Genomic DNA, 25,753 nt, shown 5'->3' with positions numbered 1-25,753 from the left:
AATAAGTAAATGAACAATTAAATAAAATTTCAAATCATATAGTAAAACAAAATATTACCAAATGTTATTTTTTAAAACATAAGTATCAAAAGACTTAGAAGCATACATAAAGGAGCTTTGATTAATCAAAGTAAGGCAAGTATGCCTTGAGTGAGTATAGGTAGGGCAGTAGTCCTGTAGTCAAGGCCATTTGTGAGACTGGGGTGGAATGAGTTCAGTAGCCCATACATTCAAGACCTGGGCAACATAGTAAAACCCCAAATTTAAAAGTAATAATAATGAATGCCATAGATTAAAAATACCAAATAAATATGCCACAAGTAACAGGACAGCAATTGTTGAGGGGGCAAAGGTGCCATTCACCAAGCCTGACAACCAGAGTTCAATCTTTAGGATACAGAGGAAAATGAGAACTATGTCCTGTAAATTGTGCTCTAATCTCCATATACATGCTGTGACATGTGTATCTCTGTGTGCACATACACAGAGACAACTGCCTACAAATATAATAAAAAATTGGAATTTGAAAAAATTTATATTAAAAATACAAAATATAAGGACACCACAAACGCATAAAATCTATGTGTAAAAAAGTCAAAACAGAAACAAATAAAGATAACTGATACTTTAAGTTCCCAACCTCCTACTCTGAAAATCTGCAATGAAAGCATTTACCCTGTTGTTCCTGTACAATGTAATCAAATAATTTCCAGTTTTTACAGAAAAAAATAACTCATAAACATGGACATAATTACAAAGCCACCATTTTACACCATTTTACAGCTCCTAGTGAAATAACAAACTCAGGCAAAAATAACGTACATAAGTAGTGGCTCTCTACTGGGGTAAATTTACCTCCTTTTCCCTCTGAGTAATATGTAGCAATGGCTGTAAGAATTTTTCAGTTGTCACAATTAGGAGGAAGTAGAGCTACCTGAATCTAGGAGGTAGAGGCCAGAGACACTGTTAAACATCCTGTAATGCATACATAGGACAGTGCCTCACAATAAAGAACCATCCATCCCAAAACATTTGTAGTGGCAAGGTTAAAAAACTTTATGAAAAGCTCATGAAACAATTTATCATGACCACTATTTGAACCCATTAATCAATACCAGCCTCACTGCAATTTAACCAGGTACTGTCTGCCTTCTGAAATGATCCAATATGAAGTGCACTGCCACCTACCCATGAATCATTCTGCATAAAAATTTGAACCTGAATCTATTTGTTACTTTAGAGTTAATGTGACAAACTGTAGCACAAAGGGCAGAACTGAATTTGGCACATTGTCTCTATAAGGGCCAGAAAGGAAATATTTTAGGCTCTTCAGACCATATGACCTGTCATTACTATCTGATTGTTATTGTAGTGCAGATCTGAAAACCTACTGTGTCTCAATAAGATTTTATTTACAAAAACAGGTGGTAGGCTGAATTCAGCTCACAAGCTACTCTGTCAGCATCAGGAATAGAAAATTCCTAATGGTTACAACAGACACACAAAAAATGGGACTTCCTATGAGCTTATCATCAGTGGTTTTTTGATTATTCCTTATCATTGAAAAAGCTGAAGGGGAATGGCTATGAGCTACTGCCATTTAAAAAGAGATTCAAGAAGCATAAAAATTAAATGTTCGTCTATGAATCTATTATGTAAATCTGGATTCAAAAACTCAACTTTAAAAAAAAACATCTTCCAACTATGTGCTAGAAACTGTAGATGGTATCAAGGAATCATAAGTTAATGTTAAATATGCTAATAGTATAATATAAGAAAGTGTGAATTTAGTAAGGCTAGAGAGATGTCAGTCAGTTAAGTGCTTGCCAGGTAAGTGTGAGGACTTGAGCTTTGATTCCAAACATAAAAAGCCAGATATGGTGGCATGTATTAGTAACCTCAGTGCAAGGAAATAGGCAAATCCCTAAAGCTCCTGGGCCAGACTGAGTAGCAATAGGATTGATGAGTTTCACATTCAGTGACAGACTGTCTCAACAAATAATGGTAGAGATAGCAAAGTAAACACCCAATGTTGATCTCTCGCTTTCACATGCACAAACATACATGCACACTTATGCATCCCCTTACTAACAAATACATATACTACAAATACATATATGGAGAATGTGCATATTTTGAGAGAAATATACCAAAGCACACTGGGGTAAAATGACAGTGTCACAAAACACTGCTAATTGCTATAACACATGTGACTGGCATAAGGAGCTCATATTATTTTCTGTGTCTACTTAAAAAAACAAAAATCAAAATATTTCCAGCAATTTAAATTCTTTAAAAAAAATGTGGAATACCAGGCAAATTCAATTCATTCTCTAAAACACGGCTCAGAGCCATGTTTGTACCCTTTCCCCTCCAAAAAGAACAACTTGTTTTTATAGAAAGCAGATCAAATTCAGGCAAGTATTATATCTAAGGCATAAGTACAAAATCTGCCATTTTCGTTACCTCATGCTGGTGGTTTTTTATATTTTGCATTGTCTTCATGCTGAAAGACATTACCACAAGTGGAGGAGGACTGACATCTTTAATTACATTCACCAGGTCTGGTTTCAAAGCCACTGCCTCAAATTTACACCAACTGATTGGTTGCTTCAAGAGCTCTGAGAAAGAACAGATACAACATATCAATAACTTACTGAAAAAGAAAAGGTACTATAATGATGACATCTTTGATTAACAGAGATAGTCTTCAAAGCTACTGTCTAAGAATGACAAAACATAACATCTAACTAAATATAAGCCACATTAGTGGGTAGTATGCTAATCCTTGTGTGTGTGAATATATGTATGTTCACTGGGGGGAGTAAGGGAGAATCAATAGATTTTACATTTTTTTTCAAATTTATAAACTTTAAAAGTAGCAGCTGCCTTAGAAGAAGTGAAAACATTTCAAAGAGATGTATGAAGACAAAATAGTATCCTAGATAAAAGTGCTAAAAAGATCAGGTAACAAGCTGAAGAGTACTGTCCACGTTAGGCTGTAATGTGATTCTCTCCCCTCCAAAGGTCAGGAGTTCATGCTGGAGAACAGCTGCACCCTATCAGCCAGGCTAATAAAAAACATACCAAAAAAAAAAAAAAACAAAACCAAAAACTCAAAACATAATGAGGGTCACATCCCATACAACTCTGCATTAAGACCTCCCTTAGACTAAATTGTCAGGTATTAGAAAGTGATTCCAAGTGTATTACATATAATCACTCAAGGAAAACATTCAAGAAACAAACATAAAAAAAGAAGTAGAAAGATTAAAATGAATAGATCAATTCCTTAACATCCCTTAAAAAAAAATCTACAGAGGGTCCGATGAAAATCCCCAAACAACCCAAGCTGTTGCTAAAAGGGCTGCTGTCTGCAAACTGACAGCACAGCCCCATTGTCAGGACAATACCCATACAACACATTGTTGTGTCTTTGGTGTAGGAAGGTACTCTACAGGTTACCAAAAGAAAAATGTGGACACTGACCCAGTCCCAAAACCTTTGACCTACAATCTATTCTGCCTGCAAAATATGCTAAGGCAATGGTGGCATAGAATTTATGGGACTAGCCAGCTGCTATCTGATTTGATCTAAGGCCCACTCCTCAAGAAGGAACCCATACCCAACACAAAGTAACCAAGAACCAGAGATTAGGTAGCCCAGAGACCTATGGTAAGGCCAAACACTAATGATCAAAACAAAAATCAATAATGACCCCTAAGCATATTCTGCTATATTATTAGATCAGTGCCTTATCCAGTCATCATATGGCTTCCTATGACAGCAGATGAGAACACAGCCAGACATTATGCAGAGAAGAGTCTAAATGGGAGGTCTCCATCAAATACCTACTCCCACCTGCGGTTATTATAAGATCCAGAGGAGATGGAGGACCCCAGAAAAACAAGACTCTCTAATCAACTAAGCAAGGCACACATGAGCTCACAGAAACTGAATCAGCAAACACAGGATCTGCTTGAGTCTGTACCTGGTCCTCTGCATTTATATTATAGCTATTAGCTTAGTATTTATATGGGACTCTTGACTATGAGAACAAGTGGAAATCTGACTCTTGTGCCTGCTATTAGGACTGTTTTTGTCCTGTTAAGTTACTATGTCCAACTTCAACATGACAGTTTTGGCTTCATCTTATTATATTTTATTTTATCATGTTTGGTTATTTCTTAGAAGCCTGTTCTTTTCTAGTAAGAGACAGAAGGGAAGTGGCTCTGGAAGAGACAGGAGGTAGGGAGGAACTGGGAGGAGCAGAGGGAGGAAAAACTATAATCAAGATATACTACATGAGGGAAAAAAAAGTCTGTTTTCAATAAAAGGGGAAAAAGTGAAAAAACATCTGTCAGTAATCTACTTAGTACTTTTCCTTACGTGGATTTTTTACTTCAAGCCAACAAGGTCCTTTGATCTTTCTGTTCATCAAGAATAGTTCCAAGCCAGACGTGTTGGTTCCAAATACATGAGAAAATGTTTCACCTTTTAAATGCTGTGGAAGTGGTGGCATTTCCGCCTGAAGAAGAAAAAAAACTTTATTTTGTTTAAAACTATTACCTCACATTTTCCAGTCTATATTTGAAATAAAGAAAGCCTCTATGGAGCAACAGAAGAATCCTTTTGATATATATGAAATGTAATTTGCCAAAAATGAAATCTGAAACAATTCACAGTGGGAAACAAAAACAATTCATGATGACAAAATAATGCATCTAACCCTGTTAGAAGAAAAATAGGGCAAGAAGTTCCCCTAAAAGAGAATCTCTGTCCAGAGCTGTTCTGCCTCACTGATAAAGAATAGCAAGTTAAGTAGCACTCCATTGTAAGAATAAAAGCAACAGGGAGCTAGAGAAATGACTCAGTGGTTAAGAGCATTGACTGCTCTTCCAGAGATCCTGAGTTCAATTCCCAGCACCCACATGGTGGCTCACAAACATCTGTAATGAGATCTGGTGCCCTCTTCTGGCAGGCATGCATGTAGACAGAATACTTACACACACACAAAAAAAGAATGAAAGCAATAGAATGGGACTCACTGAAGATGTGTCCATGTTATTTTTCCTTCATAATTTCCTTTTTTTTTTTTTTTGGTTTTTTAAGACAGGGTTTCTCTGTGTAGCCTTGGCTGTCCTGGCACTTGCTCTGTAAACCAGGCTGGCCTCGAACTCACAGAAATCACCTGTCTATACCTCCCAAGTGCTGGGATTAAAAGCATGCATCACCACCACCCAGCCAGCCCATGTTAGTTTTCACTATCATCACTGTCAAAACAAATTCATTTTCCAACATCAGGATCAAAACACAAGAACAGAGATGAAAGGGTAACGGTCTGGCTAGTAAATACCCACAGAATGACTTTGCCTCTCAGAAGACAAAGAACAGCACTGTAGCAATTCTGCATTCCTCTCACCTTTCCTCTGCTCACAAGACATTTCAGTAGACTGAAGATGTCTAACCCCACCATGCAGCATATCTATTCCACTTGACAAACAGTTGTGGCCTTTCAACTTACTTATTTGAAGACATAAACTTGAAAGGCAGTATAGCCTATGCCCTATTACTTAATTTTATAAATTTCAATTATTAATGAACTGTGGGCTTCAGGAAACTGTGAGGAGGCTGAGGTGTGAGGAAGCTGGGGTGTGAGGAGGCTAGGGATATAGCTCAGTGGAACAGTGTTGCCTGGCATACACTGAGACCATGGATATAATCCCAGCCCCTTAAAAAGAGGACATAGAGACCTTAAATATATTAAAGAAGCTGGTGGTGATAGCACATGCCTTTAATCCCAATACTCAGTTTTCTGGTGGCAGAGGCAGGTGGATTCAAGGCCAGCCTGAGCTACAAATAGAATCCCGGAACAGCCAGGATTACATCAGTTGAAGGTTCAAAGATGGGAAAATGTCATTCTAAACCAAGCCCCCCCCCCCCCGCCCAGTTTTCTTTGTTTAACTTACCGAGTATCTGACTTCCAAGTACTCAGATTTTTCCGGAACATCAGGTATCTCAAAAGCATAGTTCTTTTCCACTGTCTGGGTAAGCAAATATTGAAAATATTATCAGGAGAAAAAATTCACAAAAATCAAGTTGGCCAGTATGATACACATATAATATTTGTTTCCATATTTAATCATCAGGAATCTAACAGAACACTAAACAAAAGACAGCTTTTTCTCCCTTCAACTAATACTAAATCACCTACTGACAAAAATACTAAAGTATAGCTCTTGAACATAGAGAATTTAAGAAATAGGTGCATTCAATGGAAACAATACAGATTGATTTCCTACAATGTTAATGCACTAAATTATTGGCACTATTTGAAATTAAGCAACTGTCATCTTGCTGGAAAATGAAATTGACATTATAAATTCAGCTCATATGCAGTGAGTATTGGTTATGTATTAATAATTATTATAGTATGAATTATCACCTAATATGAATTAAGTGATTAACTCTGCAACTTTTGCAATATGGCCCCTTTCTCAGCACAGAAAACTGACTGCATTTTCCATAGTTGCATACTAGTACACACAGGGCAAAGCCTGAAAGCACAAGCAATCCAGCATTTACTTTCTTTACTATCATGGTATACTGCTTCTAAAATTTTTGTTTTGGAGTTTCTTGTTGCTGTCTGTCTATAGTGATGGATATCAAACTTAGGGCTTTGTATACTATTTCTTGATTTGACTCTAAATTTCAAGTTTAAATAATTAAAAGTGTTAATATAGCTTCAGCAACTCAATCCTCCCTTTACTGCAATCATACTGTATACTGCAATCATACTGTATTTTCTAATGGACTAGAATTCTCACATTTATAGCTAAAGTTATAATAGCTTACCAAAATCAATACAATATACCACACAAGTCACACAAAGAAAACATTTTCATCCTCTTACAATCAGTATCATAGGCATGGATTTTTAAAGACAAAGCCTTACTCATCTTGTTAAGCAAAAATGCATTGGCAATAACTAGTATAAACAAATCAATAGTTTCTTCATTTCAAAAAAGGAATGCATGATATACTTCGAGTACTGGAAACAACTAATTTACTTCAAATCATCTTTCTATTCAAATTCATGACCATTATTTCATAAGTGATTTTAAAAGAAACAAAGTAGTTTTGCAAATCTAACATACTGTTTTTACATTTATACCTATGAAATTTCCATTTAATGAGTTACAACTATGCAGAAGGCATTATGTATGCATGTGCAGTTAACTATTTGCCAAATCAGGAAGTAAACAAGTTCCAGAAAAAATAAAGTATCTAATACAAACCTTGGACTTGAACTTCATTATTTTATATTTTGCTGCAATTTTTGAGTCAAATTCTTCATAAACATCCTTCATTGTAACTGGAGTTGTTGTTTCTTTCCCTGTGTTTAGGTCAATTTTCTATTCTCCCATAGAATGAAGGGAAAACAGTATAAGTCTTCTCATCCATAAAAAACAGAAGCTTAAATCAACTTTCAACTCCACTCATTTTAAACATTGACTGCCACAGTCTTAAATGAGTTTGAAGACATAGACCTAAAAAGTAAACTAAATCCAGTGCCAAATCCCTCCAGTTCATTATAAAAGCCAATCAGAAATAAAGACAACCAATCCAACACAATGGCTAAAATAAATGTTTTAAATCCTGGCCCAAAAGTTCCACAGTTCAACTAAGATGGAAAAGGGCAAGAACTGGGACTTAGAGGGATTAGACATGTTAAAAGTCCAGACAAAGAAGGGAAAAGAAATGGAAATAATTTTGTTAAATAACCATGGAGAGATTACTGCTGCCTAGGGAGCAAAAGCATGAAAACTGAGTCAAATGCCATGTCATATTTCAGAGACTTTAAGTCACAAGCCCAAATGCTACGCAAAAGGGGAATAAGAAAAAAGGAACCATTACATATATTTTAAATTGTATTATTTTTAAAGCTATATCTATGAAACCTAGCACAATTACACATGTCTTTTATCCTGGCATTCAGGAGGCCGAATCAAGTAGATCTCCATGAGTTCAAGACTGGTCTATATAGTGACATTCAGACCATCCAGAGCTACACTGTGAGACACTATCTCAAAAAATAGACAAGAAACAAAAGTTATATCTATATGTGTGTCTATGTGTATAAGGGTGCCAGTAAAGTCAAGAAAGGGTATCAGTTCTCCTGGAGTTCCAAGGGGTTCTAAGCTACCTGATGTGAGTGCCAAGAACTCAACTTGGGTTCTCTGGAAGAACACTACCAGCTCTTAACCTCTAAGCCATCTCCCCAGTTCTCCGCATTATATATTTTAAGCTTTTACTATAGCAATTTTTAAAAAATGTTATACTTAATTTGTATACTTTTTAAATTATAATTGTGTCATACACAATTACTGAGATTAAAAGGTAATCACTAATGTTCACCATTTCACGGGGAAGGAAGTAAAGTGTTCGCTCGATGTTTTTCACCATAACACAACAGCTCACGTGGGTTTGGGCTGATTCAATCCATACTTTGCCAAACAGAAAAACCACACCTGAAAAAAGAAAACAAGCTTTTCAAGTATATCAAATCAAAGAGACAAGTTCAAAATTCACATATTTACACCTAGTTCATATTTGTATTCTCTTCTATTCTTCTAAGATCACCTGGGTAATAAATACTGTAGCATTAATTGTGGCTTTGCAGACATGAAGTCACTATTCATGAAAACTGGCTGGCCATCAAGTAAAAACTCAAAAGATTTGATAGCCAACTCAAGAGATGGTTAACTTTGCAAAATCCTGGACTCCATAAATTATGAGTAATCAACAAAGCCACTCAAAACAGCTGCTGATCTTAGATACTTAAAAAAATCTGACACATGCAAAGGTTACTGTTCACAAGCCCAATTACCCTAGTTTCTCAAGACAGCTTATCAATGTTTTCTTTTGTCACTCATCCTGACAGAAAGAAATAAGACCGTCTAAGGATTTTCATTTCTGCAGATGATTAAAACTTTTACAAAGTTGTGTAATTTTCAACAAGGAGGTGGGGGTATATGTGGGAATATAAGGAGAGGGAAAATTAGAAGTCATTCTCACAACAGTTAAAAATGAAAAAACAAAATTCCATGCAAGGAAAAAATAAAGACCCTAATATTGGATTCAAAGATTCAAATAGCTCATTTTACAGTCAAACTAATATCACACTTCATGCAACACATTTGACACTGTTTATGCCTCATTTGCCACAAAAAGATCATGGTAAACAAAGATTACATTCCCCCCAAAGTTACTAGCTGAAACCAGGTGCAGTCAGGATTATTCAACCTTGAAAAAGTCATAATGAAGACAGGATATGTTCCGATATGCAAAGAGTAAGATTCTTTTCATAATTATGGTTCATTCAGCAATAACTGACTGACTTAGAATCTTGAAGAAAGTGAGCAACAATAACAGGGTCTTTAAGCACACTCCGTTCTTATTAGCAGCATTGACTTCACCAAAGCTTAGTGATCATTAGCAACTATCACGATGAAACTGTTCAACCCCCTAAGATTAAAGCTTTTTAAAGCTATTTTATGTAACCCATTGGCATCATAAACATGAAAAATATGTCACTGCAAAGGACACAACTTGAGAAGTGCCACAGAAGAGGAAAGTGGACAAAGAGAGAAGCCAAGACTTATGGCAGGAAAGGGACAAGGGTACTTTTTCTTTTAGAATCTAAGTTTTCAAAGTGAATAGTCTAGATAATTCCTGAGGCCATCTTCTGAATCAGAAATTTCCTTTTGCCTCAGCATTTGTATTGTGAAGCAGTGTCATACTCTTCCCATTGTTTAAAATAATGGTTAATTAAAGTAGGTAAGGTGACACAGGTCTATAGTTTTAGCTACTTGGGAAGCTGAGGTGGGAGTGTCTCTTGAGCTCAGAAGTCTGAGATCAACCTGAGGAACACTGATTTCAAAAAAGTTTTAACTACAAAATACATCCCATGCAATGTAGCTCAGTGGTAGAGCATATGTAAGGTCCTGAGTTCCAACTCCAGCATACTGGAAAAGGATTGCCAGTACGGGACAAAAAAGTCTGTGGATAACAAGAATCTATATATCCCCCCCCCCAATCGATGCCTGAGGCAGGTGGGAGAACTGGCCTTGCACCTCATCTGGGTAACACAAAAGCGCCAACCCTGTTGGCAGAGGTATAGTTGACCCAGCCCTGAAATTGTAAGTGTGGAAGAGCTGTCCCCAGCTTGTCCATCATACAGGGGGGTGGGTGGGGGAGAGATATCCCTCTTACCCCCCACTGCCTGCAACAGATTAATGAGATGACACTTCCCTTGCCAGCTCCAGCACTCAGGAAAACAGACCCTGCTCCTTGCCTAGGCAGCATCACAGAGCTGGCCCTGATGTTTCAAGCAAGGGAAAGCTGTCCCCATTAATCATCTGACATATGGCAGCATGGGTAGAGGAGAGATGACCTCCCCTCTACCCCACCTCTCCACCCATCAATGCCTGAGACAGGTGGAGGAGCTGGCCCTGGAGTCATAAGAGCACAAGAGCTGTCCCCGTACCTGCCTGGGCAACACAATAGAGCTGGCCCTGAAGGTGTAGGAGATCAGACCCTGAGGTCATGAAAGCCTTACTGTTCCCACCCCTCAGTCATTGCTTCAAAGATGAATTAGCAGAGGCAGTGCTGGAGAGTTCATCCTGATGGTAAGGACAAGGAAAAACGGGCAACTATCCATGCAACTATCCATGCCCAGAACCAGGGCTTTGAATTGCCCCACTGCAACATCCACCCCATTTACGATCTGCTGGATCCAAAGCTGCAGGATCTTTATGACTCAGGGCAACAACAAGATATCCAAGAGGAGTCTAAGTAAGGACCCAACATCAATATTGTAGCAGAAACCAGAGGCCTCAAACAGACCAATGACACTTTGCAATGAACATGTGCAAGTAGAGATACATGGGCAAAGGGGTGTACTGTTTGACTCACTGTGTCACACTACAGCTTCCATAACGGAGATTTTTAATTTTTTCAATTTTTTCTTTTTTTCTCTTAAATTTTGTTTTATTTTGAGAGGGTCACAGGAACAGAGGGTGAATGCAAAGGGACAGGAGAATGAATGGGATCAAGATACATAATGTAAATAAGATATACTGAATAAATAAAAATATAAAAACAAAACAAAAACAAGAATCTATAACCAAATCATCATGCCCTAGCTAAACTGGGTTGGTTAATATACCATTTCTGAGCCTGACTGTAACTAAGATAGAGCCACATTGTGAGAGAGCATGTAAATATTTGCTAAAAGAAAGTATATTAATGATCTGACAATTCCCCCAGGAACCATTAAGATTTTTCTACGTAATATCCAGTTAGCGTAAATCAGATCTCCAAGTTAAAGTTTAGTTATCCTTCTTATATACTTGCTTTACTAATATAGTTATTGCCTCTAGTTTTATTGGATGCAGTTTCCAGGAAATCACATTTAAAAAATACCACTTATATCACCAAAGATCCCAAAAGATCTAAATGCAGACAAATCCATTTCAGGTGGATATGGCAATTTATGCTAATTGGACAGATCATGGTAACTCTGACCATATTGACTCTGATCCTTTAACAAAGATTCCAAGATTATACTGAACCCACAGGAAATTCTTATCTCTTAATCAAATCTATAAAGTCTGTTTTACCCATTGTAACCATATATAAGAAAGTAGATGGCAGTATAAAAATAACTGTTTTTTTTTTAACATTTATATATTTGGAGGGTGATTATGGAAGTCAGGACAACCCGAGAGAGTCAATTCTCTCCTTTCACAATATAGGTTCTGAGGATAGAACTCAGATCACCAAGCTTAGCAGCCTTTACCTGCTAAGAAACTTCACCTGCTCCTTTACATAGACAATCTTGAGGAGAGGGTCCTTATGCTACCTATAACACCAGTTCTACAAAACTAAATTTTCTCGTGGATCTTAAGGGGAAACAATACAGAGGACACAAACCCCAAGGCTAACAAAGGCAGCTAGTTATACAAATGCAGTACTTATACCCACAGTTAAGTCATTTGGGACCATATTCATTTAATGAATTGTGGAAAGTGAAGTTATTTTCCCTCCTATGTATGATCAGAAAGGCTAAAGATTTTCCACTACTTTATTTGGGGGGTACATTTTAATTTCTTAAAACATTAACCTGAAAAACTAGAATAAGACAGGTTCAATCTGGTAACAGAGACACAGACCAAGAAACAGCCACAGAAAAGACATCAGTTCAAGGAGAACTTTCTCAGTTATTTGTGTTCAAAATGGAATAATATACCTTTGACATCACAGTGGTGTTCTGAGCCCTTCAGGTGATATTTCCCTTTGAGGAGGGAATAACAACACCCCTCACTGGATGCTCAACCCAACAAATTCTTAAAGAATATTCTCTTTGTTCTGTTATTGGGCAGCCATTTTAAACAACTTAGCATTTTGTGAGTCAAGAATTCACAGAATTAGCTCATTAGAAGAAGCCCAGTGGTGATGTTCACCTTTAATCCCAGCACTTGAGGGGCAGATCTCTGTGAGTTCCAGGTCAGCCTGGTCTACAATGCTAGTTCCAGGACAGCGAAGGCTACACAAAGAAACCCTATCACAGCAATCCAGAAAAAAAATCAGGGAGTCAGTCTTAACTCAACAACCTATAATATGTTTATGTCAAAATATACTTAAAATCTCTCTACTTTTCTATTTATACCCAGTAATCAGGTTCCAAGTACCTAACACCTCTACCCTGGACAGACTGGTCTGCAGGGTTTCCACATTTCTGTGCTACTCCACTCCAGCCTTCATGAATGTGTATTGTTTTGCGCGCGCGCACACACACACACACACACACACACACACACACACACACACACAGAGGGGGTAGAGGAATTTATATATATAAATTATATATATATGGGGGGAGGGGGAGGGAGAGAGAGAGAGACACATACTTCTCCACATATGCCAGGGCATATGTTAAAGTGTAAAGTCAATTATAAGACCAATCTTCTTACATTTCTCCAGTATTCTTTGAGTATGATTGAAATTCTTTGAGAAGGCTTTTAAGGCCTTTGGTATCTAGCTGTCTAGCTATGTGAGCTAGTTTGTTTTTTTGTTTGTTTGTTCTTGTTTTTTTGTTTTTTTTTGTTTTGTTTTTTTGTCAACTTGACACAAGCTAGAGTCATTTGGGAAATGGGAACCTCAATTGAGAAAATGCCCCCACCAGACTGGCCTGTGGGCAAGCCTGTGCTTAGTTGATTGATAACTGATTTGTAGGGCTTCAGCTCACTGTGGATGGTGGCACCCCTGAGCTGGTATTCCTGGGTCCTATAAGAAAGCAGACTGAACAAGCCACAAGAAGCAGAAAAGCCAGTAAGCAGCACTCCTTCATGGCCTCTGTATCAGTTTCCATGTCCTTCCTTGAATTCTCATTCTGTCTTCCCTAGAAGATGGACTACAAACTGTAAGAGAAAATAAATCCTTCCCTATCCAACTTCCTTTTGGTCATGGTGCTTCATCACAGCAATAGAAACTGTAACTAAAATACTAGCCTTTGTTCTTTATCATCAACTTTATTATTCATTATGCATCAATTTTGTCATTTCCAATGGTATTACAATCACAAAAGCCTCCTTATCCTCCTCCTTCTTTTAGGTCTTTGCATTTACTGGCTCCTTAAACTAAAGTGCCTTTACTTTAGCTTTATGTGTGCTTCATCTCTCAATCCAAGTTTCAATTCCTTTTTTTAAATATTTTTTATTCTTTTCTTGCACATACATTCTTATAGTAGCTTCCCCTTCCTCCACTTCTCCCAGTCCTTCCCCCACTTCCCCTCTTCCCAGATCTAGCTCCCCCAGAAAAGAGAATACCTCGAAGGGACATCAACTGAACATATCACAACATACAATAAAACCAGGCACAAACCCTCACATCAAGGCTGGACAAGACAACAAAGTCAGTGCTGTGAAATAACCCTTCTGTACACTGTGAAGATGGGTTGCTCTCGTTAATAAAAAGCTGATTGGCTGATAACTAGGAATGATTTTTGAGGCAGAGAGAACAGTGGAAGAAAGCACAGAGTCAAGGAGTCACGAGTCGAGAGCCAGACTTGGAAGAGGCAACATGAGAAGTTCATAGGTGAAGTAAACCAGTCTTGGAGCAGCACATAGATTAATAGAAATGGGTTAATTTAAGTTATGAGCTAATTAAAAATAAGCCTAAGCTATCAGCCAAGCATTTATAATTAATGGTAAGTTTCTAAGTAGTTATTTGGGAACCAATGCCAGAACACAAAGAAACTCCACATACAAGTCAGAGATACTACCACTCCCAATTAGGAGTCCCCCTAAAACAACAAGCCAACAACCACAATACATATGTAGACAACCTAGCGCAGACCCATGCAGGCTCCATGATACCACTTCAGTTTCTGTAAACACCCATGCGCCCTGCTTAGTTGATTCCACAGGCCATGCTGTCCTGCGGGATCCAATTCTTAAGACAAGTTCAGTTGGTCAACCTCCAACTCCCACCCACTCTCACCCACTTAGAATGTAAGCTTCTATATAAGGAATTTTTCCAGCTTGTTCACTCCACCTCAGTATCTAGCACACAATGAATATTCTGTTGAATAAAAAGACAAATTAGGCCAGGCATGGTGGTGCATGCCTTTAATCCCAGCACTGGGGAGGCAGAGGCAGGCAGATCTTGTGAGTTCAAGACCAGCCTGGTCTACATATCAAGTTCCAGGACAGGCTCCAAAGCTACATAATAGGGAGACCCTGACACAAAAAAGAAAAATAAAATAATAACAATCAATTGATTTTAAAAGAGACAAATTACTATCTGACCCTATTAGAAAAATAAAGTCAGAGTCACAAAAATATTTAAAGAAAAAGGCACGACACTTTTTTGTTTGTTTGGTTGGTTGTTTTTTTTTTTTTTGTTTGTTTGTTTGTTTGTTTTTCAAGACAGGGTTTCTCTGTATTGCTTTGGAGGCTGTCCTGGAACTAGCTCTGTAGACCAGACTGGCCTCAAACTCAGAGAGATCCACCTGGCTCTGCCTCCCAAATGCTGGGATTAAAAGCAGGCATCACCAACACTTTGTAATAAAAGTCTAATATTTCCCTTATGTATGATTACCTGGTTGACTGTATGGATCTTCATAAGCATCCAGCCAATAAAACTGAAACACTTGTTCATCATCTGCTCCTTTTACCAACGGTAGGTGACTGGAATCCACTTGAACTTCCTGAGCTAAGAAACTGCTTTCATCCTCCTGATCCATGTCCCAACAAGAGACATCTGGGAGAAAACTTTCTCTGTAGAAATCACATTTTCAAAAACTATAAAATCCAACAGAATAACTAGAGTACTATTTTTCTGAAAAAAAAAAAACATAAAATGCACTTACAAGAAAGACGTGGTCCCTTTCTCAGGATCTGCCTCATGTTTCACCCTCTCTACTGGCTCACTCTCTTGGTCCCATGTTTTGGAAGTCACAGGCTCTCCATCTATCTCCTCAGATTCCATGGGCTCATCAAAGTCACCATCTTCAAACTCCATTATCCCCGACTCCTGCTCATCATCTGGACACTCTGGCTGGGCCAGCTCTCCTGTAAACATCACCATATATTCCCATCACATGCTAGGGCCATGGGGCACAAAGCTTGCTCAACATTGAAGTAACAGTCTTTTCCTACATTATAATTATATTTTTTCCTAATATTCATGTTGGATGCTTTTAATTTTTACTACTATTAGATGTAGCTACCTTCAAAATTACCTCTACCCCTTTATCACCAACTCTCTACATGTGGCTGTTATTGCTCAACAACTTGCACTTTTGCCTGACATGAGACTTACCAGCAAATTCAGCACGTTTAAGGGGAATGGGAGTTAACAGAGGCTCCTTCCTGAGGACAGGGGAAGCAGGTTCTCCTGAAGGCATTGCCTGAAAATGTTCATAAGTGTTTAGTCAGTTAGAACTGCGTACTAAAAATATGCAACTGTCCTACCCTGACCAAAGATAATGACAGTTCCCACTTATAAAAAGATTTTGTGTATTATTAATGAAATGGCTTCAATTATTTTACTGTTACCTAGATTTACGCAAAAAATACTTGTTTCTGGGAAGAAAATTATTGCATTTAACACAGTTGTAATACCTGTAATAAACATGTACTAGTTACTACAAAATTTACTATAAAAAAGCAGGCACATGCTATTTCTGAAACATATAAAACTATGTATTGAATGGCAGTTCTAATTTAAAAGAAACAAAACAAATTCAAAATCATCATCTCCTTCTTACAGCAAATAAAACAAATTTAAAGCAGAACAATACATCAAGAAGGAGGATGTTTCTACTGACTTTACCTTAGGGGAATGCACTGAAAAAGGATTGAGCAAAGCACCAGTTGATCTTTTTTTCTTTGGTATCAATACAGGTGGTGGAGCTACTTGAGGTATCTAAAAGGGGAAGACATTTCACTGTTGTGTCTGGTTTACACATAATAGACAAAATACATTTTTTTGCTTATGCATTGTAAGTAAAGCATTTTTCCTTTCCTGCCCCCCCAACAAGATCCATGCTCTTGTACTGCAGTTACTATAGCAACAATACTACAGAAATCACTAGAAAACCAGAATATATATTTAATCCATCCCTAATTATTTTTCTTTCAAAAATTTAACATACTTTCTTCACTTGCTCTTTCAGGTATTACATTTATCATCCAACAAAATAGAACTACATAATCTTGGTATTAGTAAATTAATTAATCAGTAGTCACTTAGAAAAAAAAATATGGCCAAACTGCAAAATTCACAGTGTAACAGAGCCTGTTTGAGTTCTATCAAAGGCAGCTCACTTACTCTTCCTTCACTCCCACTCAGAATTCAGAAAGGGGCTCTCATACCCAAGTGTGCAGATTGACAGGCTTCAATCTATTTACAGAACATACACTATAGCAACTGAATACAATCAATGAACATTCACAAAACCAACTCCTGGATGTATTCTTACTACTTCCAACACACACCCACACAACCCATCTACATAATCTTAGAGCAGTAACAGTTGGAAATTCCTCACCTAAAATGGTGAGAAGAAACCTGTAACAGCAAGAAGAAACTAATTTGAGGGCTTTTGTATGTGTGTTGGGGGAAGGTTTTGTGTGTGCATGCATGATGGTATCCTGCCACTTTTCTTCCTAGTGATAGACTGCTTTGAATAATTACTGAACTATTTCTTCAACCTACGCCCCTGCAAATCTTACAAGTCCAAGAATTCACTTACCTCGGTGTTCAGATCCTGTAGAATGTCACCTAGCAGATCATCCTTGGATAAGTCTACTGCTTTCTATATAATATATAAAAATTGTTTTTGAAAAAGTTCAAATGAGAACATTCTGGAATAAACTTTTTCAGGCAGACCACACACACTTCTGAAAGGAAAAACCTAATCCCACCAGTCCTTCACTGCTCACTCCCATCTATTTCAACAATCACCTGTGCATAATTAATTTTTAAATTTATATGCCTAGCCTCTTCTTTCATCTAAGTTTCTTGCTTGCCACTAAAATTAAGCTTACTGTCATTTCAGCAATTCTATTCAATTTTCTTTTGTCTTCTAAGTTCAAACCACTGAGGTACCTAAATTCACATAAAACCCAAATTCACAGACTGTTACTCAAATATGTATTGAGCACATACCATTTAGGCAATGAAAATTTAAATTCATTTCATAGAGGGTAAAGACATAATATAAGGAAACATGAAACTCACATCTGCAGTTTTCTTCCCAGCACTAGCAATGAACATTGCCTTGATATTGTTTGGTTTTGTCACTGAAGGTTTCTTTACATCCTTCCTGTCCTTTCTGTGTGCTTTGCCATCACTTCCTATTGAAATACAAAGTATTCAGAACATGACCTATATGGAAAACTAAATCCTAGGTTGTGATCACTTATTGTCTGAATATGAGAACGTAAGAAGAAAATAAATTAAGAATTCAAAATACAAACCTGGGAAATTCTGCACAAGGTACACAGGGGAAAAAAATCCTTTAAATGAAATAAGCTGAAGAAAACTCAAGACTGAATCATGAAAAGCAATGAAATGCAATAAATTATTAGGGGGAAGTTAGGTGACTAGTTGTTAGTAGGGAAGCAAAGCTTTTGAAAAGGGGTAGCTTGCTGCCTTGCTTCCCACAAAAATAAAATAAAGCTAATCTGGAAACAATAGCAACTGGACACATGCTCTATGCTGTATCAAAACTGAGTGGCACAAGCATACTTGCTCATTCCAAAAGAACTTCTGTCTTCTGATTTTCCTTTTGGGCATGACTAAATCACCTATGAGCTTTTCTAATACTATCCATTTTAATATCACTGATTCATTCCAAAAAATATAAATCTAAAAAGAAACTAGAATGACTAATTAAAACAGTGCAGTAACAGTATACACAGACTAGATGATGTGAAAACTGACTAAAGAAGGGTGTGACACTCCTATAAGAAGCCCATAAACACAAGCCCATATACACACTCGTCTCACTCTTTCCAAGTACCTCACTTTATATTACCCCATTCTTAATTATATTAAAAATCTGTTAATAAACTTCAACTCTTCTTCATAAAAATAAAAGTCTAGAGAACAACCCAATTTCTTATGAAAATTTACTGCATAATGAAGTTAGCAACTCTCATTACTTCAGTTTTCCATAAGCCATGCTGACTAAACATTTGTAAAGCAGTAAACCAGTATTAACACTAAAATGACAAATTTAAAAATAAATCAACACAAGTAATTGTGGGTTTGCTCAAAATTTTTAATAATCATTTTTTGAAATTTTCTTTTTTGTTGTTGCTGTTTTGTTTTGTTTGGTTTGGTTTTTTTTTTTTTTTTTTTTTTTTTTGAGACAAGGTTTCTCTGTGTAACCCTGGCTGTCCTAGAACTCACTCAGGCCTAGAACTCGGAAACTCAGAAAGCTGCATGCTTCAGCCTCCCCAGTGATGGATTAAAGGCATGTACTACCAAACCTGGCTGAAATATTACTTAATGATATCTAACCTCCAACTCTCTTGCTCCAACTTGCCCCAAGACCCTCCAACATATCTCTCTCCTACTTAAGTGTCCTTTTCTACTATAACCCACTGAGTCCAATTAATGCTGCCCATATATATGTTCATCAGTGGGATACCAAAATTTAAGCTTTATTCTCCTCCACAAAATTTTTAGTCTCCTCCTAGCCATCAACTGCCAAATGCCTCAATTAGGGGTAAGGTACTTTTTTTGAAACAAACAAGAAAAGATTCATGAGAAGGTTTTAATCTCACTACTATAGGTTAGTAGGATTTATACAGAAATACAAGAAGAAAAGAGTATAAGCAGCTGGGCGGTGGTGGCACTCACTTTTAATGCCAGCACTCAGGAGGCAGAGGGAGGTGGATCTCTGTGAGTTCAAGGCCAGCCTGGTCTACAGAGCTACTTCCAGGACAGCTAGGGCTATTACACAAAGAACTCCTGTCTGGAAAAAAAAGGAGGGAGGGAGGGAAGGGAGAGGGTGAGAAAAGAGGAAGGGAGGAGAGGGAGGGAGGGGAGACAGAGGGAGGGAAGAGAGGGAGGGAGGAGAGGAAAGAGAGGGAGGGAGGGGAGGGATGAGAGGGAGGAAGGAAGGAGGGGAAGGAAGAAGGGAAGGAGGGAGGGAGGGAGGGAGTGAGGAAGCAAGGAAGGAAGGAAGCAAGGAAGGAAGGATTAGTAAATATTGAGGTGGACATCTTTAGTTCTAGCTTTTTTTTTTTTTTAACTGTGATTTCTCACTGATTCCTTTCCACTGGGACACAGTTGATAAATTTTTCTACCTCTATGGTATGAAGCCAATCTATGATGAGTTATGAAGCCAAATTCTGTAACGTTCCTTTAAATTTTAAAGTAAACTGTTAGATTCTATTTCTCTAAGCTCTTGTGATTTTACCAGGATACTACAACAGCAAAGAACTGTGGGCATGTGATGGTACAAAACGAGAAGTGTAAGTTTCTAAGACTGTTTTCTAGAATGTCAAAACTTCTCTTCACTAGTATCTAATCAAGAAGAAAGAATACTGTAATCATGGAAACAAAAGATGACTCCTTCACTCAAGAAATACTGCACACCTTCTTTATACTGGCTACTATATAGGTCCTTTCTCTGAGATGCCTCCTGTCCATTCCAACTTCCTACTACAAAGCTGGCAAAATTAAAATATAGACAGGTGATAGGATCAGGTAAAAATTATACAATTAACAACACTGTCATAACTCAAGCATAGCCTCTACACCTCAGTGGCAATGAGTACATCCACCCATTCCCCAGATCTGAATACAAATCCCCACTTTAAAAGTAATCAAGATTCTAGGGAGAAACAGCTAATTCCAGGTTTATGACAGAAATGTACAAGATAAGTACTGAAACATCATCTTTGCCCTAAACTGGGGATTGTTCAAAGACTGGTAGGAACCTGTCAAATGGATGATTAAAAGTACTCCACCAAACAAATATGAACCTCAAAAGGAAAAATAAGAGGATGGGGAAATGGCTCTCTATAAGACCACTTGCTTCAAAAGCAAGATGACTTGAGTTCAAATCTCCAGCACCCTAATAATAACCAGGTGTGGCCTTGCATGTCTGTAATCCCAGTGCTGATGGACAAATGAGTAGATTAACGGAGTTCCCTGAAAAGCTAGCACAGCCAAAAACAGCAGCTTTCAGACCCTGTCTTAAAAAAAAAAAATAGGTGAAGAGTAAAAAGGGAAGAATCCCCAGTGTCTTTCTCTGGCCACAGCAAACTCACCCACATCTGTGTTCAGCAGCCAACAAACACAAAAAGAAACTTGCTAATGGATACTGAACTTTAACAGTGTATTTCTTAGAAATGGCCAATTTCAAACTTGTAATATAAAAGAATATAGAGGCTAGGTGTGGTAATACTCGCAATGTTTAATGAGCACATGGTTTAAGCAAAAAAGATCGCTTGAGTTCAAGAGTTTGATAACAGCCTAAGTAACATGGTAAGAACTTATCTCTAAAAGCAATTAAATAAATAATTGAAAAATAATATAGGAAAGCAAATCACCAATAGCTAATCAAAGCATTTGGTAAAGTTTTCAGAGGAAACAGGTTATATACAATATACATGGCTTAAAATCACCCTATATCTGCATAATTACAAAGGGAGAAAGGAAGTTTTACAAGTAATCTGACTTTATCATCCTAACCAAGAAGTCAAATTTATTGTCAATAATGGAATGAATGACATTTGATCAATGGGAAGGTCTCCATTCCATCTATGTTGTAGATGTTGCCGAATTTGTTCTGAAACACTTCTTTATTATTGCCAAAATAGCTAATCTGAACCTAAGCACAAAGAAGCAATCAGGAAAATCCCAGACTTTGAAACATTCAACTAAACAACCAGCCCTTTAAAAGTTTTGATGTAACAGAAGACAAAAAGAATGGGAAGAAAGAAGGGAGGTATAGCTAGCTGTTCAACACACAATAAGACCAAAGAATAAAAAGACATTAAGAAAGTAAAGTAGATTGTATCTTAAAAAAAATATGGGAGCCAAGGAGATGGCTCATCAGGTGTCAGCACTTGCTGAGCAAGTCCAACACCCTGAGTTCAGTCCCTAGTACCCAGGTTTTAAAAACTCTGGGAAAGGGTAGCATGCATCTATAATGCCAGCACTCCTACAGCCAAATGGGAGGCTAAGAGACTCAGCTAAACTGGGGTTCAGCTAGTCTGGGGTTCACAGCAGGGAATCAACAGAGTAAAAGAGACCCTGACTCAAAGCAAGGTAAAAGGAGAGAACCAACTCCCAAAATGTCCCTCTGACCTCCACCACAAGCACATTGTGACACAGACATGCTAATGCCAGTGTATGCATCTGTTCCTCTTCCTCCATCCCTTCTCTCTCTCACACACAATAAATATGCCAACAAATAGTTTCTGAGCTAATTAAAATTTCTTCCTATAGACAAAATATTAGATAATACCAAGAAAATGGTGCTATGGTTAAACAGACAAGCATCCTTACTCTGAGGAAGACACTGCTGAAGTTCAAAAATCTCACCACAATAGTCTCTGTATGTGTGGTTAGGAAAAGGGAAAAGAAGCAAATATATAATATGTTAATCCAAAATGAAGATTGCATCATTTAAAATTTCAATCAAAGTAAACTGAATCCCCAGCAGGCTCACCCAGTCTTTTGACACAGCAAAGTATTATCATTTGCATGATGTTATCATCTACTAAATTTAGTACTGATTTCCACACTCACAAGTTAACAACTACAACAAATGCATCATGTTCTAAGGACGTTTACAGTTTTGTGTTGGGCTGCCTTCATGACTATATTGGGTTATAAACCTTTTTTCCCACAATACAATTATTAAAGGGCAATAGTCTAAGTATATCACTTCAGTAGGAAATAAAAGGCATTGCTTATTGTTGTACCCATCATAATCTGCAATTCTAAAATTACTAAAGAACTAAAAATTTTTAAATTACTACAAGATGAAAGTCTTTGGACAATGAGGACATATTTTTTATTTCCTGCTATATTTTTTGCTTCTTACATATAATTTTTCTATCCAACTGTTTCTCTACTAGGACATATTCTCAAAGGCAATTTTTCAAAACAAAATGTAGGTACCTTTGCCAGAGGTGTCAAGTGCATCATCTTCAAGGTCATCATCAAAAATCTCTCGACCATCTTCCACATAGCCTGTACCATCTGAAAGAATAAAATTTAATACTGGAATCAAGTTTCTAAAAGTGCCTGAAAGCTGGGCATGGTGGTGCATCTCTGCAATCTCAGCACTCAGGAAGCAGAGGCAAGTGGATCTCTGTGAGTTGGAGGCCAGCTCAGTCTACAGAGCAAGTTCCAGAACAGCCAGAGACACATAGAGAAATCCTGCCTCTAAAATAGAAAAAGAAAGGGGAGAGAGGAAAAGACAGACAGAGAGAGTGAGAGTGAGAGAGACACACAGAGAGAGAGAGAGAGAGAGGGAAAGAGAGAGAGAGAGAGAAATCACAACCTAGAACCTATAAGCAGGAATCAGTGAGCTTTATACAAGAGAAAGACTACCCTTCAAAATGCTTTCTGTGGTTCAAATTACATCTCATACCTACAACCTGCTGTATTCTTCACAGCAACTCTGGAAAATAGTCTCATATCTCTATACCATAGACAGAAAACTTGTGGCTTAAGTGATATTAACTTATTTACCTAAGGCTAGATGGAAAGTGTAAAGTGTAGAACCTGAAGTGTCTCTCTTAATTCCACAAGCTATGTATGGGACTGTGTGTTGGATCCACCAATTGGTAGTTCCTCACTATTCCTTTTTTTCAGAGGACACTGATGATTGAACCCAGTGACCCAAGTAGTCCCACTCAATTTCTACATGCTCATGTCCTAGGGGATTTATTTTTAGGTATGTGCCTATTATTTTCTAAAGAGTTCTTAAGTCAGCTTCCTATTTTTATGTTTCCTTGTCTTCAAAAAACTAAGGAAAATCTAAACAAAAAAATTTAACAATGCTGTGACACCATACATTGACTGCCAACCAAACTGACAGGATCCAGAAGCACCTAGTAGATAGCCTCTGGGCATGCCTATGGGAGGTTATATTAAGGTTAATGAAGGTGGGCACACCAATCTTAAGTGTAAGCTGGACCATTCCATAGAGGTCCTGGACTTAAACAGAAGAAAGCAAACAGAGCACAAAACATTCCTCTTTCTCTACTTCCTGACTGCAGATACAATGTCACTTCTGCCACCATGCCTTCCCAAGGAGATGAACTATAGCCTCAAATTGTGACCTAAATAAACCTTACCCTCCTTAAGTTGCCTTCATCAAGTATTTTATCACAGCAAAGAGAAAGATAACTAATGAAAACGTCTCACATCTCCTCAGGCATAGCAAGTGCCCCACATGACAATCAAGAAGTAACTAACACAGTGCCTAGCAGGCAATTTCCTCCCACATACCATCATCCACGATCCAGTCATCATCCTGACGTGCCTGAACCAGTTTAGAATATTGCTCTTCATCAACTTCTTCATAAACACTTGTGAGGTCCTCAACCTGCCATTACAAAGTTTATGGAAAAGCTTCAAATGGAGTGAAAGTGTTAAACAATTTTGATTTAAAAAAAAAAAAAAAAAAACTGTCAAACTAAAGCTGGAATGGCAGCCTGATGGAGTAGCTGCAACCAAATCATGAGTTCCAACATTCAACACCACTGCAGGGTTTTCCTTAAATAGACACCAATTAACTTAGTATTCCTTTTAGGTGGGTGTTAACATAAGATATTAAATGATTCCATTAGCATAATACACTTGTCACACCATCAATTACTCATCTACTCCATAAAAAACAAACTGAATTATAGCCAATTCTTCATTAGCTGCTTTGGGGATTGTTCACATAATTTCTAGACTAGTTTTTTCCTATATTTAACAAATGCCTAAGGCATAGTGTGCCCATTCACCACTAATTGATAAATGCCCTGCAAAGATACTAATTTTAGCTAACAGTTTAATTAACTAAATAAAATTCAAAAGAAATACCTTACTCATGCTCTACAAAAATGAGCAAAACTAATTCAGTCCACAGTCTTTAGGCAAAGAAATGGTTTTTGAATGGTCTGTCTTACCACTAATCCTCCCTAAATTTCAGGACTTGAAATAGGGACCTAAGTAGAAAGTTCAGTGAAAGCAGTGAATTCCCAAATCATACTGGCCCATGAATATGAAAGTATCAGACCACCTCTGCACAGCAATAAATGCACACCACTGCTGCAGCTACCCACCACGACAAGCAACTAACCTGCCAGATTGAGAATATGGCAGACCTCATTTAAAATTGCCCCCTCCTGGTTGATTCTTGGTGGGGCTCGCCTTTAATCCCAGCACTCAAAAGGCAGAGATGAGGCCAGCCTGATCTACAAAGCAATTTCCAGGACAGCCAGAGCTGCTACACAGAGAAACACTGTCTTGGGGGGGGGGTGCCCTCTTCTTAGGAGTCTGCCTTTTTAAAAAGGGAAACATATCAAATATACCAGAAAAGCTAAGATCTTAGGAAGAAACTTGAACACGGAGTCTTGAGAACCTTGCAGTTCACAGCTAACTAGATCTCCACTATTCAGAATAACTGCAAGGCAGGGCTAGAGAGAGATGGATCAGTGAATAACAGGATCTGAGTTCAGTTCCCAGCACCCACATGAGATGGTTTAGAACCACCTATAACTACAGCTCCAAGAGATCCAAGACCTTCTTCTGGCCTCCAGGGTACCTGCACGTACATGTGTAAGCACATAAGTAGACATGAACATACACATAAATAAAAAATGTATTTTTTAAAAGACACAAGGAAACTTTCTTATTCTATCTTCTGTATGTGTGTTACTGAGGATAAAACCCAGGGCTTTCCTCCTATTAGGTGAGTACTCCACCACTAAATCATACCCTGAGACCAGCAGACTATCTTTAAAAACCACACTGCTACTGCCCAGCATGAACTCTTTTTAGAACTATACAATTAATAATATCATGTATACAAGGGACTCAGCCACATAATTCCAACATCTGAAATGCCCCAGAAGAACTCCTTTACAGAAATTCCTACATTAAAAAAATGCTTTACTCACAGGATGGTAGTGGCACCCACCTTAAATCCCAGCAC

The 25,753-nt window shown here is 37.7% G+C and overlaps 1 protein-coding gene across 1 annotated transcript in view; it reads right to left on the bottom strand.

Moving 5' to 3' along the window:
• The window catches only part of Pola1 (DNA polymerase alpha 1, catalytic subunit), a 151,957-nt gene that overhangs the window by 119,926 nt on the left and 6,278 nt on the right, over nt 1-25,753 (bottom strand). Inside the window, exons 3-15 of the mRNA XM_051179271.1 lie at nt 24,058-24,154; nt 22,720-22,800; nt 17,812-17,927; nt 17,324-17,386; nt 16,402-16,494; nt 15,889-15,976; nt 15,437-15,638; nt 15,166-15,344; nt 8,419-8,531; nt 7,299-7,415; nt 5,970-6,044; nt 4,390-4,528; nt 2,467-2,621 (exon numbers count right to left, since the gene is read on the bottom strand). Coding sequence (XP_051035228.1) covers nt 2,467-2,621; nt 4,390-4,528; nt 5,970-6,044; nt 7,299-7,415; nt 8,419-8,531; nt 15,166-15,344; nt 15,437-15,638; nt 15,889-15,976; nt 16,402-16,494; nt 17,324-17,386; nt 17,812-17,927; nt 22,720-22,800; nt 24,058-24,154 — 1,518 coding nt within the window. The remainder of the gene's footprint in view (nt 1-2,466; nt 2,622-4,389; nt 4,529-5,969; nt 6,045-7,298; nt 7,416-8,418; nt 8,532-15,165; nt 15,345-15,436; nt 15,639-15,888; nt 15,977-16,401; nt 16,495-17,323; nt 17,387-17,811; nt 17,928-22,719; nt 22,801-24,057; nt 24,155-25,753) is intronic.

This window comes from Phodopus roborovskii, unplaced genomic scaffold (assembly GCF_943737965.1).
Source record: "Phodopus roborovskii unplaced genomic scaffold, PHOROB, whole genome shotgun sequence".
Lineage (NCBI taxonomy): Eukaryota > Metazoa > Chordata > Mammalia > Rodentia > Cricetidae > Phodopus > Phodopus roborovskii.
The sequence above is the reverse complement of the archived record's forward strand: the minus strand, read 5'-3'. Positions and strand labels throughout refer to the sequence as shown.